General features: G+C 43.6%; 1 protein-coding gene across 1 annotated transcript in view; it reads left to right on the top strand.

Moving 5' to 3' along the window:
* The window catches only part of LOC115111158 (adhesion G-protein coupled receptor V1-like), a 248439-nt gene that overhangs the window by 79549 nt on the left and 151368 nt on the right, over positions 1-17522 (top strand). The window contains exons 43-51 of the mRNA XM_065011405.1: positions 3552-3727; positions 3852-3979; positions 4120-4301; positions 8632-8778; positions 9009-9089; positions 9288-9549; positions 15495-15617; positions 16883-17105; positions 17281-17485. Coding sequence (XP_064867477.1) covers positions 3552-3727; positions 3852-3979; positions 4120-4301; positions 8632-8778; positions 9009-9089; positions 9288-9549; positions 15495-15617; positions 16883-17105; positions 17281-17485 — 1527 coding nt within the window. The remainder of the gene's footprint in view (positions 1-3551; positions 3728-3851; positions 3980-4119; positions 4302-8631; positions 8779-9008; positions 9090-9287; positions 9550-15494; positions 15618-16882; positions 17106-17280; positions 17486-17522) is intronic.

The following is a 17522-nucleotide window of genomic DNA, read 5'->3' as shown; positions in this document are numbered from 1 at the left end:
ATTGATTGAAAAGATTGAAGATATGTATTGGATAATTGAGTTAATTGATATAAAGGCAAGAGGCGTGTTATTTGGAGAATATCAAAGGCCGTTAGGTATAGACATCTTATCTTGATGTGTTTCAGTACCTTGGAAGCACAGAGGTCAGGGAAGCTATAAAGCCCTTTATATTCTCATCTCTGACGTGCTGATGATCTCTGACGTGTTGATGTTCTCTGACGTGTTGGTTGATGATCTCTGGCGTGTTGGTTGATGTTCTCTGACGTGTTGGTTGATGTTCTCTGGCATGTTGGTTGATGTTCTCTGACGTGTTGGTTGATGTTCTCTGGCGTGTTGGTTGATGTTCTCTGGCGTGTTGGTTGATGTTCTCTGGCGTGTTGGTTGATGTTCTCTGACATGTTGGTTGATGTTCTCTGACATGTTGGTTGATGATCTCTGACGTGTTGGTTGATGATCTCTGACATGTTGGTTGATGTTCTCTGACGTGTTGGTTGATGTTCTCTGACATGTTGGTTGATGATCTCTGACGTGTTGGTTGATGTTCTCTGACGTGTTGGTTGATGTTCTCTGACATGTTGGTTGATGATCTCTGACGTGTTGGTTGATGTTCTCTGACATGTTGGTTGATGTTCTCTGATGTGTTGGTTGATGTTCTCTGACGTGTTGGTTGATGATTTCTGACGTGTTGGTTGATGTTCTCTGACATGTTGGTTGATGATCTCTGACGTGTTGGTTGATGTTCTCTGACATGTTGGTTGATGATCTCTGACGTGTTGGTTGATGTTCTCTGACATGTTGGTTGATGATCTCTGACGTGTTGGTTGATGTTCTCTGACGTGTTGGTTGATGATTTCTGACGTGTTGGTTGATGTTCTCTGACATGTTGGTTGATGATCTCTGACGTGTTGGTTGATGTTCTCTGACATGTTGGTTGATGATTTCTGACATGTTGATTGATGTTCTCTGACGTGTTGGTTGATGATTTCTGACGTGTTGGTTGATGTTCTCTGACGTGTTGGTTGATGTTCTCTGACATGTTGGTTGATGATTTCTGACATGTTGGTTGATGTTCTCTGACGTGTTGGTTGATGATCTCTGACATGTTGGTTGATGATCTCTGACGTGTTGGTTGATGATCTCTGACGTGTTGGTTGATGATCTCTGACATGTTGGTTGATGATCTCTGGCGTGTTGGTTGATGATCTCTGACATGTTGGTTGATGTTCTCTGACGTGTTGGTTGATGATTTCTGACATGTTGGTTGATGTTCTCTGACGTGTTGGTTGATGATCTCTGACATGTTGGTTGATGTCTCGTGTTGGTTGATGACGTGTTGGTTGATGATCTCTGACGTGTTGGTTGATGTTCTCTGACGTGTTGGTTGATGATCTCTGACGTGTTGGTTGATGATCTCTGACGTGTTGGTTGATGATCTCTGACGTGTTGGTTGATGATCTCTGACGTGTTGGTTGATGATCTCTGACGTGTTGGTTGATGATCTCTGACGTGTTGGTTGATGATCTCTGACGTGTTGGTTGATGATCTCTGACGTGTTGGTTGATGTTCTCTGACGTGTTGGTTGATGTTCTCTGACGTTTTGGTTGATGATTTCTGATGTGTTGGTTGATGATCTCTGACGTGTTGGTTGATGTTCTCTGACATGTTGGTTGATGTTCTTGGTTTGATGATCTCTGACGTGTTGGTTGATGATTTCTGACGGTTGGTTGATGATCTCTGACGTGTTGGTTGATGATCTCTGACATGTTGGTTGATGATCTCTCTGACATGTTGGTTGATGATCTCTGACATGTTGGTTGATGTTCTCTGACATGTTGGTTGATGTTCTCTGACGTGTTGGTTGATTTCTGACGTGTTGGTTGATGATCTCTGACATGTTGGTTGATGATCTCTGACGTGTTGGTTGATGATCTCTGTTGGTTGATGATCTCTGACGTGTTGGTTGATGTTCTCTGACATGTTGGTTGATGATCTCTGACGTGGTGGTTGATGTTCTCTGACATGTTGGTTGATGTTCTCTGATGTGTTGGTTGATGATCTCTGACGTGTTGGTTGATGATCTCTGACATGTTGGTTGATGATCTCTGACGTGTTGGTTGATGATCTCTGACATGTTGGTTGATGTTCTCTGACGTGTTGGTTGATGATCTCTGACGTGTTGGTTGATGATCTCTGACGTGTTGGTTGATGATCTCTGACGTGTTGGTTGATGATCTCTGACATGTTGGTTGATGATCTCTGACATGTTGGTTGATCTCTGACGTGTTGGTTGATGTTCTCTGACATGTTGGTTGATGATCTCTGACATGTTGGTTGATGATCTCTGACGTGTTGGTTGATGTTCTCTGACGTGTTGGTTGATGATCTCTGACATGTTGGTTGATGATCTCTGACGTGTTGGTTGATGATCTCTGACGTGTTGGTTGATGTTCTCTGACGTGTTGGTTGATGTTCTCTGACGTTTTGGTTGATGATGATTTGTTGGTTGATGATCTCTGACATGTTGGTTGATGATCTCTGTGTTGGTTGATGATCTCTGACGTTGTTGGTTGATGTTCTCTGACGTGTTGGTTGATGATCTCTGACGTGTTGGTTGATGATCTCTGACGTGTTGGTTGATGATCTCTGACGTGTTGGTTGATGATCTCTGATCTCTGATGATCTCGTGTTGGTTGATGATCTCTGACATGTTGGTTGATGATCTCTGATGTGTTGGTTGATGATCTCTGACGTGTTGGTTGATGATCTCTGACGTGTTGGTTGATGATCTCTGACATGTTGGTTGATGATCTCTGACGTGTTGGTTGATGTTGACGTGTTGGTTGATGATCTCTGACGTGTTGGTTGATGTTCTCTGACATGTTGGTTGATGTTCTCTGTTTTGGTTGATGATTTCTGATGTTGTTGATGATCTCTGACATGTTGGTTGATCTCTGACATGTTGGTTGATGTGGTGGTTGATGTTCTCTGACATGTTGGTTGATGTTCTCTGATGTGTTGGTTGATGATCTCTGACGTGTTGGTTGTGTTGGTTGGTTGATGATTTCTGACGTGTTGGTTGATGATCTCTGACGTGTTGGTTGATGATCTCTGACATGTTGGTTGATGATCTCTGACATGTTGGTTGATGATCTCTGTTGATGATCTCTGACATGTTGGTTGATGTTCTCTGACATGTTGGTTGATGTTCTCTGTTGGTTGATGATCTCTGACATGTTGGTTGATGTTCTCTGACATGTTGGTTGATGTTCTCTGACATGTTGGTTGATCTCTGACGTGTTGGTTGATGTTCTCTGACATGTTGGTTGATGATCTCTGACATGTTGGTTGATGATCTCTGACGTGTTGGTTGATGATCTCTGACATGTTGGTTGATGTTCTCTGACGTGTTGGTTGATGTTCTCTGACATGTTGGTTGATGATCTCTGACATGTTGGTTGATGATCTCTGACATGTTGGTTGATGATCTCTGACATGTTGGTTGATGATCTCTGACGTGTTGGTTGATGTTCTCTGATGTGTTGACGTTGTAGACTTTGGAGATCTGGGCAGTTCTGGACGCTGAGCCTGAGGTGAACGAGACATTCACAGTGACCCTGTCCAGTCCAACTGGAGGGGCGCGGCTTGGTGACATATTCTACACAGTCATCACTGTGCTGCAAAACTCCGCCCCTCTGGGCCTCTTCCGCATCGCCTCCTCCCTCAACAGGTGAGCGAACACTGGATCACACTCACACACGCACATGCACACACATGCATTCACACATACAAACATGCACACACACAAACGCTCACACAGACACGCTCACACACATGTACATCTATCTCTGCAGGACTGATAGCTCTGTGTTGGGGAAGGAGGGCGGTAGGACCGTGTTCTTGACTGTGTCCCGCATTAAAGGTCTGGAGGCAGCGGTCAGTGTGGAGTGGGAGACTCAGTCGGACACAGCTGTTGCCGTGGGTAAGATGGGCTAGGTACTTAATTTCTGCACTCAGTTAATGTCATATGCCCTCAGTAGAAAATATAGTGGTAATTTCAGTTCCAGGTCTGTATTCATATGTTCACCATGATATACAGTGATTATACTAGTCAATTTTCAGAGGGGACTCTTCCAGTGATGGCAGTGTATCAGATCTTCCCAGAGACCCCCACCTCAGGCTGGTGTTCCCTGGCTGGTGGAGCCTCTCCTCTGGCCATGAGGCTAGACAGGCCCTCAACTGGAGGCTCCACCCAGACCCACGCCACTCTTTACAGGTGGCAGGGCGTGTTGGTGCCTATACAGGTAATCTAGTGATGTATCTAAACAGTATCCTATAGCCCAGTTCCATATCGACCCCTAGACCCTACACCCTAAGCAGGTGGAGATCGGAGAGGATGTGGCAGCGATAAGTAATATGGTAATTGGCTAAGCAATATGCTGCATATTTACCTCTTTTAGGCTAAGCAAAAATATCCATCTTGACCCCTGATAGGCTAAGCAATTATCTCCGTATTGACCTCTGATAGAACTTATTGCATAGCTTATCTTGGCCTCTTATAGGCTTAGCTATAAGCTCCATCTTGGCCTCTGCTAGGCTAAACTACATAGGTACGATAGTAGAACTATATACAGTGCTTTCAGAAAGTATTCATATCCCTTGACTTTTTTTCTCACCCATCTATACACAATACTCCATGACAAAGTGAAAACATATTTCTAGAAATGTTTGCAAAATGATTGAAAATGAAATACAGAAATATATAATTTACATAAGTATTCACACCCTGAGTCAAAACATGTTAGTGTCACGCCCTGTAATGAGATATCTCTGTTTTCTTTATATTTTGGTTAGGTCACGGTGTGACTAGGGTGGGTACGCTAGTTTTTGTATTGTCTAGGGTTTTTTGTATGTCTAGGGTTTTTTTGTAGGTCCAGGTGATTTGTATGTCTATGGTGGCCTGATATGGTTGCCAATCAGAGGGAGCTGTTTATCGTTGTCTCTGATTGGGGATCATATATAGGTAGCCATTTCCCTTTGGTGTTTGTGGGATCTTGACTAGGTGTAGTTGCCTGTCAGCACTCGTTTGTATAGCTTCACGGTTCGTTTTGTTATTTTGTTCAGTGTTCATTATTTAAATAAATAAGAATGTACGTATACCACCTTGGTCCGATCTTTATAACGAACGTGACAGAAGATCCCACCAAAAATGGACCAAGCAGCGTGTTCAGGAGGAATGGACCTGGGAGGAGATCCTGGACGGAGCAGGACCCTGGACGCAGGCTGGGGAGCATCGCCGTTCTAATGAGGAGATAGAGGCAGCGAAAGCGGAACGGCGATATTAGGAGGAGTTGTACCAACGAGACAAGCACGAGAGGCAGCCCCATAAAAAATCTTTGGGGGGCACACGGGGAGATTGGTTGAGTCAGGTTGGAGACCTGAGCCAACTCCTCGTGCTTACCGTGGGGAGCGTGTGACAGATCAGACACCGTGTTACGCAGTGATGCGCTCCTGGTCTCCAGTACACCTCCTTGGACCAGGATATCCTGCGCCGGCTCTGCGTACTGTGTCTCCGGTGCGTCTGCACAGCTCAGTGCGTCCTGTGCTAGCGCCCCGCACTTGCCGGGCTCAGGTGAGCATCCACCCAGGACGCATTGTGCTAGCTCTATGCTCCAGATCTCCAGTGCGCCTCCACAGTCCAGTACATCCTGTGCCTGCTCCCCGCACTCGACCTGAGATGCATGTCTTCAGCCCGGTCCCACCAGCTTCCGGCGACAGTTCCCAGTCCATAGCTTCCGGCGACAGTTCCCAGTCCATAGCTTGGATGGGTACGCTAGTTTTTGTATTGTCTAGGGTTTTTTGTATATCTAGGGTTTTTGTAGGTCTAGGTGATTTGTATGTCTATGGTGGCCTGATATGGTTCCCAATCAGAGGCAGGTGTTTATCGTTGTCTCTGATTGGGGATCATATTTAGGTAGCCATTTCCCTTTGGTGTTTGTGGGATCGTGTCTGTGTGTAGTTGTTTGTATAGCGTTTCGTTTTGTTATTTTGTTCAGTGTTTCATTCTTTAAATAAATAAGAATGTACACATACCACGCTGCACCTTGGTCCGATCCTTATAACGAACGTGACAGTTAGAATAACCTTTGGCACGATTATAGCTGTGAGTCTTTCTGGGTAAGTCTATAAGAGCTTTGCACACCTGGATTGTATAATACGTACACATTTATTTTGTTATATTCAAGCTCTGTCAAGTTGGTTGTTGATCATTGCTAGACAGCCATGTTCAAGTCTTGCCATGGATTTTCAAGCCGATTTAAGTCAAAACTGTAACTACCCACTCAGGAACATTCAATGTTGTCTTGGGAAGCAACTAAAGCGTAGATTTGTTGAAAGGCAGACTGAAACAGGGTTTCCTCTAGGCTACAATTCTATATGCCATCGGAGACCATACAGCTGTAGTTTTGGCTACACGGCTGGAAATGGTTCAACTCTGACACTATCGATCACTACAGAATAAGATACAATCTTAGAAGTATAATTACTAGTCTGCAGCTAGAAATGACGTAAATCTAGAATGAGAATACAGACAACAGCCGAAGCATCTATTCTATGAGAAGTATCCATTCTAACCACCTACAACCACAAAAGACATTGTGACTTCTGGGAAAGTTAACCAGAGACTCTGATGAACTCTACAGGATGATTGAGTATTCCAACAGAGAAGACAACAAAATACGGGCGAAAATATATAAATTGTATTTTTTCTCGAATGAGCGGCCATTCATGTGCAAAGGATTAGCATTTCAATTAATATAATTATAGACTGTGTGTAGTGAATACATTTAGTCTTTCCCGCTCTTTCTCAGTTCCCACCCCTTTCCATTTGTCTACCAGCCCGTCATATCGGCTTAGCCCACTAGGGACTTTTCTATCATTGTTAGTAACCAATATCTACTGTTTGTTTGTTATGTATTTCAGTGATTATTTATTTATTTATTTAGTAAATAAATAATGAAGCCAATTTGTATATTGGTGATTCATGATGGAAACTAGGGTCCGTGCAGATAACCAAGAATTTTACGATTTTTGGAATGAGACTAATGAGGTAACAATTAATAATTAATTAATAGAAGACTAATTGATAAGATGTGAAAATATCTGAAGATTCGGGAACTAGAGATGAAAATATTTTCCCGTGGTGCCCCAACTTCCTAGTTAATTAAAGTTTGCACTATTAGTTTAATCACATAATAGTAATACACATAGAGAAGTTATTTGATAAAATAACAGTCTTCACAATTAATGATAGTCACAGACACGACACAGTGATGTGTTGGATTTGCCCCAAACATAACGCTTTGTATTGAGGACATAAAGTTAATTAGTTTGCCAATTTTTTTGCAGTATTACTTTAGTACCTTATTGCAAACATGATGCATGTTTTGGAGAATGTGTATTCTGTACAGGCTTCCTTCTTTTCAATTTGTCATTTAGATAGTATTGTGGAGTAACTACAATGATGTTGACCCTCAGTTTTGTCCTATCACAGCCATTAAACTCTGTAACTTTTTAAAGTCATCATTGGCCTCATGGTGAAATTCCAGAGCGGTTTGCTTCTCTCCAGCTACTAAGTTAGGAAGGATGCCAATATCATTGTAGTGCCTGAGTGTATTGAGACACCATCCAAAGTGTAATTAATAACTTTACGATGCTCAAATGGTTATTCAATGTCTGCTTTTTGTTTACCAATAAGTTCCCTTCTTTGTGAGGCATAGGAAAACCTCCCTGGTCTTTGTGAGGCATAGGAAAACCTCCCTGGTCTTTGTGAGGCATAGGAAAACCTCCCTGGTCTTTGTGAGGCATAGGAAAACCTCCCTGGTCTTTGTGGTTGAATCTGTGCTTGACTGAGGGACCTTACAATTATCTGTATGTGTGTGGTACAGAGATGAGGTAGTCATTCAAAAATCATGTTGAATACTATTATTGCCATAGAGTGAGTCTATGCAACGTATTATGTGACTTGTTAAGCACATTTTTACTCCTGAACTTATTTATGCTTTGCATAACAAAGGTGTTGAATACTCAACACATTTCAGCATTTCATTTTTAATAAATTTCTAAACATTTCTAAAAACATAATTCCACTTCGACAGTATGGGTTATTGTGTGTAGGCCAGTGACACAATCTCAATTGAATCAATGTTTTAATTCAGGCTGTAACACAAAACATGTTGGAAAAAGTCCAGGGATGTGAGTAGTTACTGAAGGCACTGTAGGGACAGTAGTTGAACTATGTAGGAGGCCAGAAAGATGAAGGGAAGAGGGAAGGAAGACATGAACGACTCACCCAGAACAGCTTTTAGAAAACTGCCTTGCTTTGTGTTGCATACACATATGCATCAGTCTATTTATTCTATATCATGATGCCTGATTGCACTATGGGGTGGTAGGTAGTCTAGTGGTTAGGAGTGTTGGGCCAGTAATCGAAAGGTTGCTGTTTCGAATCCCCGAGCCAACAAGGTGAGAATGTTTGTTCCCTTGAGAAGTTAACCCTAATTGATCCTGTATGTTGCTCTGGATAAGACCATCTGCTAAATGGCAAAAATACATATAATTCTCTCTTGTTTTCAGTCGGTGACGATCCAGGACCCTAGGATGTGTGTTGGTTTCTCTATGAACGGCTCATCCTATGTAGCGATCACACATGGCGCCCTCCCGGACTCCCCTGCTGTCAACCTCAGCCTGTTCAGAGTGCAACAGAACCTCAATCTAACCCTGGTGAAGCCTGTTACCTTTTGGACTTGACTGTTGTCTTTTAATCTGTGGTCCTTATGATGTGTTTTCTGCCTGCAGACATTATGTAATATCTACATAGTAATCAATTACTTACTATAAATCAATCACTCATTGGCCTTCTGTTCCTCTGGTTAGTTCTCTTTTGACAGTCAGTCCATGTCAGTGGCATTAAGTTCAGTAATGTATATTGAACATCAAACCTTTCCCCATAGGAACAATCACTGGCTGTTGAAGCTCTTGATGTTAAACACTTCTCCATTGAAAAAAGACACTACTTGATTGCCTCAAGCCAGGTGAGTTTGGGGGTTAAAATGAACTTGTCATAGCCTGTGAAACATACCTGTACAGTACAGGTGCTCCAGGACATGATATCCACATGCACACCACCACGTTACGATTGTCATTCAAATCAAAACGGCCAATGGATTTTGACTTCACCACCTGGAGTTGATCTCGAATAGCTAGTAGCTAACTTGTCTTGTTTTTACCAGGTGTTCGTTTGGACCGGAAGTGTCTTGGCCCCTCATCAGAGCCTGGAGCTTCAGGGTGTCCTCAGCGTGTCTCCCTTCTCCCATGGGACCACCCTCTATCTGGTTGTCTGTGTGAGGATAAAGATGGGGGACGGCTGTGTGCTGTTCCAGTGGAGTGGAGGGCACTTCCAGAACCCTAGGCCTCTGCCTGTCAGCAGCAGAGCTCAACAAGTAGAGTCTCTCAACAAAGGAGCAGACACTCTCCTTTTGGTCATCACTGAAGGTGACCTCATGTGACCTTCTCTAAAAACCACATCCTCTGTATTTGTCTTTGCATTCTAAAATCTTCTATGTTGACATTTTGCTACGGTGCCATTTTGTATTTATTAGTTATTTTCTGTGTGCTCTGAAGTGGCTTATGTGGTGCAGATATGGTGATGTGGCTTATGTGGTGCAGAGATGGTGATGTGGCTTATGTGGTGCAGAGATGGTGATGTGGCTTATGTGGTGCAGAGATGGTGACGTGGCTTATGTGGTGCAGAGATGGTGGCTTATGTGGTGCAGAGATGGTGACGTGACTTATGTGGTGCAGAGATGGTGACGTGGCTTATGTGGTGCAGAGATGGTGACGTGACTTATGTGGTGCAGAGATGGTGACGTGGCTTATGTGGTGCAGAGATGGTGACGTGACTTATGTGGTGCAGAGATGGTGACGTGACTTATGTGGTGCAGAGATGGTGACGTGACTTATGTGGTGCAGAGATGGTGACGTGACTTATGTGGTGCAGAGATGGTGACGTGACTTATGTGGTGCAGAGATGGTGACGTGGCTTAGGTGGTGCAGAGATAAAGAAGTGTCTCATGTGGTGCAGAGATGGTAAGGTGCAGATATGATACTTACCAGGCATAGTTAATGTGTTCCCAATCCACTGTTGACAAAACATGGTTTGTGTGCACAGAAGGGAGGGAGTAAGGTGACAAAAGTCCTTATGTATATTGGAGCATTGATAAAACACCACAGACCACAATCCAAATAAGTGAAGTAGGTCTCTATGATGTGAGTTTCCCAGAAGGCTCAGTGTAGTAGGCCAATTGGAAACTGTTCAGTGTAGTATTTCTACAAACTTCAAAGTGTTTTCTATCCAATGGTACCAATTATATGCTTGAGTAACAGGCAGTTTACTTTGGGCACGTCAGTCAGACAGGAAGTGGAGAAAAATAGACCCTAGCCTGAATACGTTTTAATGTGAGTCTGGAAGGAGAGTTTACAGTCTAACCAGACACCTAGGTATGTGTAGTTGTCCACATATTCTAAGTCCGATCCGTCCAGAGTAGTGATGCTAGTTGGGCAGGAGGGTGCGGGCAGCAATCGGTTGAAGAGCATGCACTTAGTTTTACTTGCATTTAAAAACAGTTGGAGGCCACGGAAGAGTGTTGTATGGCATTGAAGCTCGTTTGGATGTTTGTTAGCACAGTGTCCAAAGAAGGGCCAGATGTATACAGAATGGTGTCGTCTGCGTAGAGGTGGATCAAAGAATCACCTGCAGCAAGAGCGACATCATTGATATATACAGAGAAAAGAGTCGGCCCGAGAATTGTTCCCTGGGACACACCCATAGAGACGGCCAGAGGTACGGACAACAGGCCCTCCGATTTGACACACTGAACTGTCTGAGAAGTAGTTGGTGAACCAGGTGAGGCAGTCATTAGAGAAGCCAAGGCTATTGAGTCTGCCAGTAAGAATGCGGTGATTGACAGAATCGAAAGGCTTGGCCAGGTCGATGAAGACGGCTGCACAGTACTGTCTTTTATCGATGGCAGTTATGATATCGTTTAGGACCTTGAGCGTGGCTGAGGTGCATCCATGACCAGCTCTGAAACCAAATTGCATAGTGGAGAATTCGAAATGTTCGGTGATCTGTTTGTTCACTTGGCTTTCATCAGCATCTGCGCAGCAAACCGATCGCTGCAGCTGTACATAGCCCATCTCAAAATAGCCCACCCAATCTACCTACCTCATGCCCATATTGTTTTTATTTACTTTTCTGCTCTTTTGCACACAAGTATTTCTACTTGCACATCACCATCTGCTCATCTATCGCTCTAGTGTTAATTAGCTAAATTGTAATTACTTCGCTACTATGGCCTATTTATTGCCTTACCTCTTCACACCATTTGCACACACTGAATATAGACTTTTTCCCCCTTTTTTTTCAATTGTGTTACTGACTGTACGCTTGTTTATTCCATGTGTAACTCTGTGTTGTTGTTTGTATCACACTACTTTGCTTTATCTTGGCCAAGTCGCAGTTGTAAACGAGAACCTGTTCTCAACCAACTTACCTGGTTAAATAAAGGTGAAATAAAAAATGTGAAAAACTTGGCTTTCGAAGACTTTAGAAAGGCAGGGCAGGAAGGATATAGGTCTATAACAGTTTGGGTCTAGAGTGTCTCCCCCTTTGAAGAGGGGGATGACTGCGGCAGCTCAACAATCTTTGGGGATCTCAGACGATACGAAAGGGACGCTGGACAGACTAGTAATAGGGGTTTCAACAATTTCAGAGGATAATTTTAGAAAGAGAGGGTCCAGATTGTCTAGCCCAACTGATTTGTAGGGATCCAGATTTTACAGCTCTTTCAGAACATCAGCTGTCTGGATTTGGGTGAGTGGGGGCTTGGGCAAGTTGCTGCAGAGATGTTGGCCGGGGTAGGGGTAGCCAGGTGGAAAGCATGGTCAGCCATAGAAAAATGCTTATTGAAATTATTGTAGATTTATCGGTGGTGACAGTGTTTCCTATCCTCAGTGCAATGGGCAGCTTGGAGGAGGTGCCCATTAACAAAATAGTTTTGGCAAGTGGATCTACTTTGTACATGACACAAGTAATTTTTCTAACAGATTATTTCACTTATAATTCACTGTATCACAATTGCAGTGGATGGATCCGAAGTTTACATACACTAAGTTGACTGTGCCTTTAAACAGCTTGGAAAATTCCAGAAAATTATGTCATGGATTAGAAGCTTCTGATAGGCTAATTTCCATAATTTAAGTCAATAGGAGGTGTACCTGTGGATGTGTTATGCAGGTGAGTGAGGACCCAAAAGCGGTTTAACAGAAACAGAGTCTTTTAATGTCAAAACACAGGGAAGACATAGATCCTCTTCAGATGTATCAATTGACAAAATAGACAACCCGCAGAGAGGGCGACAAATAAATCATAAAGTCCTCTGATCTTTACAGGAGAGTCCCCTTCTATAGCAGCAGAGGAGAATAGCAGGGTTAGCGGCAACAGACTGCTGGTCTCTCCGGGTAGGCGCGAGTTGTAGAGGACAGAGGTACCTGATCACACGTAGCATCTGATGAAGAGGCAGATTACGACAGGACGGGACAAGGGTGAAGCAAACGAGAATCTGACAAAGACAGAAGCAGAAACAGAGAGAGAAATAGAGACCTAATCAGAGGGAAAAAGGGAACAGGTGGGAGAGGGTAAACGAGGTAGTTAAAGGAGATGAGGAACAGCTGGGGGAAGGAAAGGAAGAGAAGGTAACCTAATACGACCAGCAGGGGGAAACGAAGTGAAGAGAAAGAACAGGAACAAGACATAACATGACAATACATGACAGGATGTATTTCAAGGCCTACCTTCAAACCCAGTGCCTCTTTGCTTGACATCTTGGGAAAATCAAAAGAAATCCCCCAAGACCTCAGAAAAAAATTGTAGACCTCCAAAAGTCTGTTTCATCCTTGGGAGCAATTTCTAAACTCCTGAAGGTACCACGTTCATCTGTACGACCAATAGTACGCAAGTATAAACACCATGGGAGCACACAGTTGTCATACCGCTCATGAAGGAGGCGTGTTCTGTCTCATAGAGATGAACGTACTTTGATGCGAAAAGTGCAAATCAATCCCAGAAAAACAGCAAAGGACCTTGTGAAGATGCTGGAGGAAACCGGTACAAGTATCTATATCCACAGTAAAACGAGTCCTATATCGACATAACCTGAAAGGCCCTTCAGCAAGGAAGAAACCACTGCTCCAAAACCGCCATAAAAAGCCAGACTACAGTTTGCAACTGCACATGGGGACAAAGATGGTACTTTTTGGAAAAATTTCCTCTGGTCTGATGAAACAAAAATAGAACTGTTTGGCCATAATGACCATCGCTATGTTTGGTTGAAGAAAGGGGGATGCTTGCAAGCCAAAGAACACCATCCCAACCGTGAAGCACGGGAGTGGCAGCATCATGTTGTGGGGTGTGCTTTGCTGTAGGAGGGACTAGTGCACTTCACAATATAGATGGCACCATGAGGCAGGAAAATTATGTAGATGTATTGAAACAACATCTCAAGACATCAATCAGTTAAAGCTTGGTCGCAAATGGGTCTTCCAAATGGACAATGACCTCATGCATACTTCCAAAGTTGTGGCAAAATGGCTTAAGGACAACAAAGTCAATGTATTGGCGTGTGTGAGCAAGGAGGCCTACAAACCTGACTCAGTTACACCAGCTCTGTCAGGAGGAATGGGCCAAAATTCACCCAACTTATTGTGGGAAGCTTGTGGAAGGCTACCTGAAAAGTTTGACCCAAATTAAACAATTTAAAGGCAATGCTACCAAATACTTATTGAGTGTATGTAAACTTCTGACCCACTGGGAATGTGATGAAAGAAATAAAAGCTGAAATAAATCATTATGTCTACTATTATTCTGACATTTCACATTCTTAAAATAAAGTGGTGATCCTAACTGACCTAAGACAGGGAATTTTTACTTGGACAAAATGTCAGGAATTGTGAAAAACTGAGTTTAAATGTATTTGGCTAAGGTGTATGTAAACTTCCAACTGTATATCTGTTCTTAGTTCTACATTTCTTGAATGGGGCATGCTTTTTAAGATAGCGAAGAAAGCACTTTTAAAAAGCAACCAGGCATCCTCTACTGAAGGGATGAGGTCAATATCCTTCCAGGATACCTGGGCCAGGTCGATCAGAAAGGCCTGCTTGTAGAAGTGTTTTTGGGAGCTTTTGACAGTGATGAGGGGTGGTCATTTGACCGACAACCTATTACACACGCTGGCAATGAGGCAGTGATCGCTGAGATCCTGGTTGAAGACAGCAGGGGTGTATTTAGAAGGCAAGTTGATCAGGATGATATCTAAGAGGGTGCCCATGGTTATGGATTTAGGGTTGTACCTGGTAGGTTTCTTGATGATTTGTGTGAGATGGAGGGCATCTAGCTTAGATTGTAGGACGGCCGGGGTGTTAAGCATGTCACCTAACAGGTCACCTAACAGTACAAACTCTGAAGATAGATGGGGGGCAGTCAATTCATATATGGTGTCCAGGGCACAGCTGGGGGCTGAAGGGGGTCTATAACAAGCGTCAACGGTGAGAGACTAGTTTCTGGAAAGGTGGATTTTTAAAAGTAAAAGCTTGAATTGTTTGGGCACAGACCTGGATAGTAAGACAGAACTCTGCAGGCTATATCTGCAGTAGATTGCAACTCCGCCCCCTTTGGCAGTTCTATCTTGTCGGAAAATGTTATAGTTAGTTAGACATTTCTGGATTTTTGGTGGCCTTCCTAAGCCAGGATTCAGACACGGCTAGGACATCAGGGTTGGTGGAGTGTGCTAAAGCAGTGAATAAAACAAATTTGAGGAGGCTTCTAATGTTGACATGCATGAAACCAAGGCTTTTACGGTTACAGAACTCAATATAGCACCTGGGGAATATGAGTGGTGCTGGGGGCTGCAGGGCCTGGGTTAACCTCGACATCACCAGAGGAACAGGGGAGGAGTAGGATAAGGGTACGGCTAAAGGCTACAAGAACTGGTTGTCTAGTGTGTTCGGAATGGAGAGTAAAAGGAGCAGATTTCTGGGCGAGAAAGAATAGATTCAAGGCATAATGTACAGAAAAGTGTATGGTGGGAGGACGGGGGACGTCGCAACGGAAGAGCCTGTTGAAACGGAAGAGCCTGTCAATGTAGTAGCCAATGGGAAACTTTTGAGTGTCGTAGGCCAATGGAAAACCACAGGCAGGCTCAGAGGATGTCATTTATAGTAGCTGAGGGTAGAGTGAAAGAATTGAGGGATAACATAAAGCAGTGTGTGTGTGTCTCCGTGTGTGTGTGTGTGTGTGTGTGTGTGTGTGTGTGTGTGTGTGTGTGTGTGTGTGTGTGTGTGTGTGTGTGTCCGCCCGTCTGTGTGTGTGTTCCTATCCCCAGGTTCCTCTTCCTCCTGTGAGGTGTTTGTATGGGGTTCCCAGCAGCTGTTCCCCCAGCACAGCCAGTCTATCCCCCACCCTGGCCTGGCCTCTGCCCAGCCCTTCACTCTACCCTCAGGGATCAGTGAGTACACACACACACACATTGGTGTTTGTTCTTCACTAGTTGCCTGTTTCTTGTAGCAACAGGTCACAAATCTTGCTGCTGTGATGGTATTTCACCCAATATACATGGGAGTTTGTCAAAATTGGGTTTGGTTTTAAATTCTTTGTGGGTTTGTGTAATCTGAGGGAAACATGTGTCTCTAATATGGTCATACATTTGGCAAGAGGTTGAAAGTGCAGCTCAGTTTCCACCTCATTTTGTGGGCAGTGTGCACATAGCTTGTATTCTCTTGAGAGCCAGGTCTGCCTACGGCAGCCTTTCTCAATAGCAAGGCTACAGTGGTTCGTCCTTTAAAGTTCTATGGCATGCTATTCTATGTTATTCTATTCTTAATTCTATGGCATGTTATTTAAGTGTGAACCACTGGTACCATTAATGCTAGTTAGTGCTAGTTTGACCACCAGAGGTCATCTTTGAGAAACATTTGATAGCTTTCAATAATGGCTGTACTAGAGGGGTTCAATTGCCAGACGGGGAGGAAGGAGTCTGCTGTCCTTGTAAATAAGAATTTGTTGTTAACTGACTTGCCTAGTTAAATAAAGGTCACACTAAAAGCACAACATTTCTGCACTCTATGTTTGTAATTCTAGCCTAACCAATAGCCAAACAGAGATGAAGTGAACATAACAATCTCATTGATTTATCAAGACCTGTTCCCATGCTTGTCTCAGAGCTCCGCGAAATGGTGCTAAAATAGTTGTAGGCTATTGCTTCAAATCCTATTGCTTCTAACTTCAATATGCTCTTTAAATAAATAAGACCTAAACCACGTTTAACAGCACATTACTCAACACTAGTGAGACTCATGTTGCCTAAGGTAGGTCTACAGTATATAGAAAAACATGATGTGACTCTACGCCAATAATTACATAATACATAAAGAGGATTGGAGGATATTTCTGTAATTCAGTGATATTTATTCCCATAGTAATTCATTATGGATCCATAGCTAAATAAACATGGGCATTTTGAAAGAGTATTTTTATCATTATTTTATTAATGAAAGCATAAAGATGCCATTGTTAGTTACATTGTTTTAGTTTGAACGTGCAGACTGGCACTAAGAACAGAACAGAACGTTTCCCTAGTCAGCTCCATTATTAGTGTAATGCACCTTACATATTTTAGAGATGATTTTGTTTTCAAATTACATAAAATGAGTGAGGGAAAAGGCCATTCTTGAACATGGAGTGAGACATTCTTACTAATTGTGTGTCTCGTAGCCCATCTCCTGCTGGCCGGGAGCAACGGCTCAGCGCTGTACACCTGGAGGTCTGACATCACGCTGTTTGCCCTGGTGCTCACGTCTCCTCCAGCCTCCAACTTCCTCTCTCTCCCTCTCCCCTACATCAACACCACTAAGAGCCTCCTAGCAGCCACCGAGCCCTCAGGCACCACTATGTATGAGCTCACCTCTGTCTCCAACCGTTCCGACTTCATACCCAGGTACAGATGTGCCCCACTGTTCTCATGGCAACCCATTACATTCAGACCAGAGGCATTGGTCATATGTTTGATCAAACTTTGAGGAAATTGGCCCTTACATCGTCACTTGTGCCTGTTGTTCTTCGTTCATTCTTCAGTGGCTGTCTTCTCTGACCGTAATGCATTTCACTCTCAGCTATGGCGAGTTGCGTTTTGTGCCCGGTGACCAGGAGTTGGAGATTGCGGTGAACGTCGTCGACGACGATGTCCCAGAGGAGGAGGAACAGTTCCGGGTGGTCCTGAAGAATCCCAAGGGAGGGGCTGAGATTGGCTTTGGTGGTCAGGTGACCGTGCTTATTCCAACCAATGATGACGCCCATGGAGTCATAGGCTTCACACAGGTACTCTCTGTTGTTTAACTCTGATTCACTGTCAATT

Source organism: Oncorhynchus nerka, linkage group LG27 (genome assembly GCF_034236695.1).
Source record: "Oncorhynchus nerka isolate Pitt River linkage group LG27, Oner_Uvic_2.0, whole genome shotgun sequence".
Classification (NCBI taxonomy): domain Eukaryota; kingdom Metazoa; phylum Chordata; class Actinopteri; order Salmoniformes; family Salmonidae; genus Oncorhynchus; species Oncorhynchus nerka.
The sequence above is the reverse complement of the archived record's forward strand: the minus strand, read 5'-3'. Positions and strand labels throughout refer to the sequence as shown.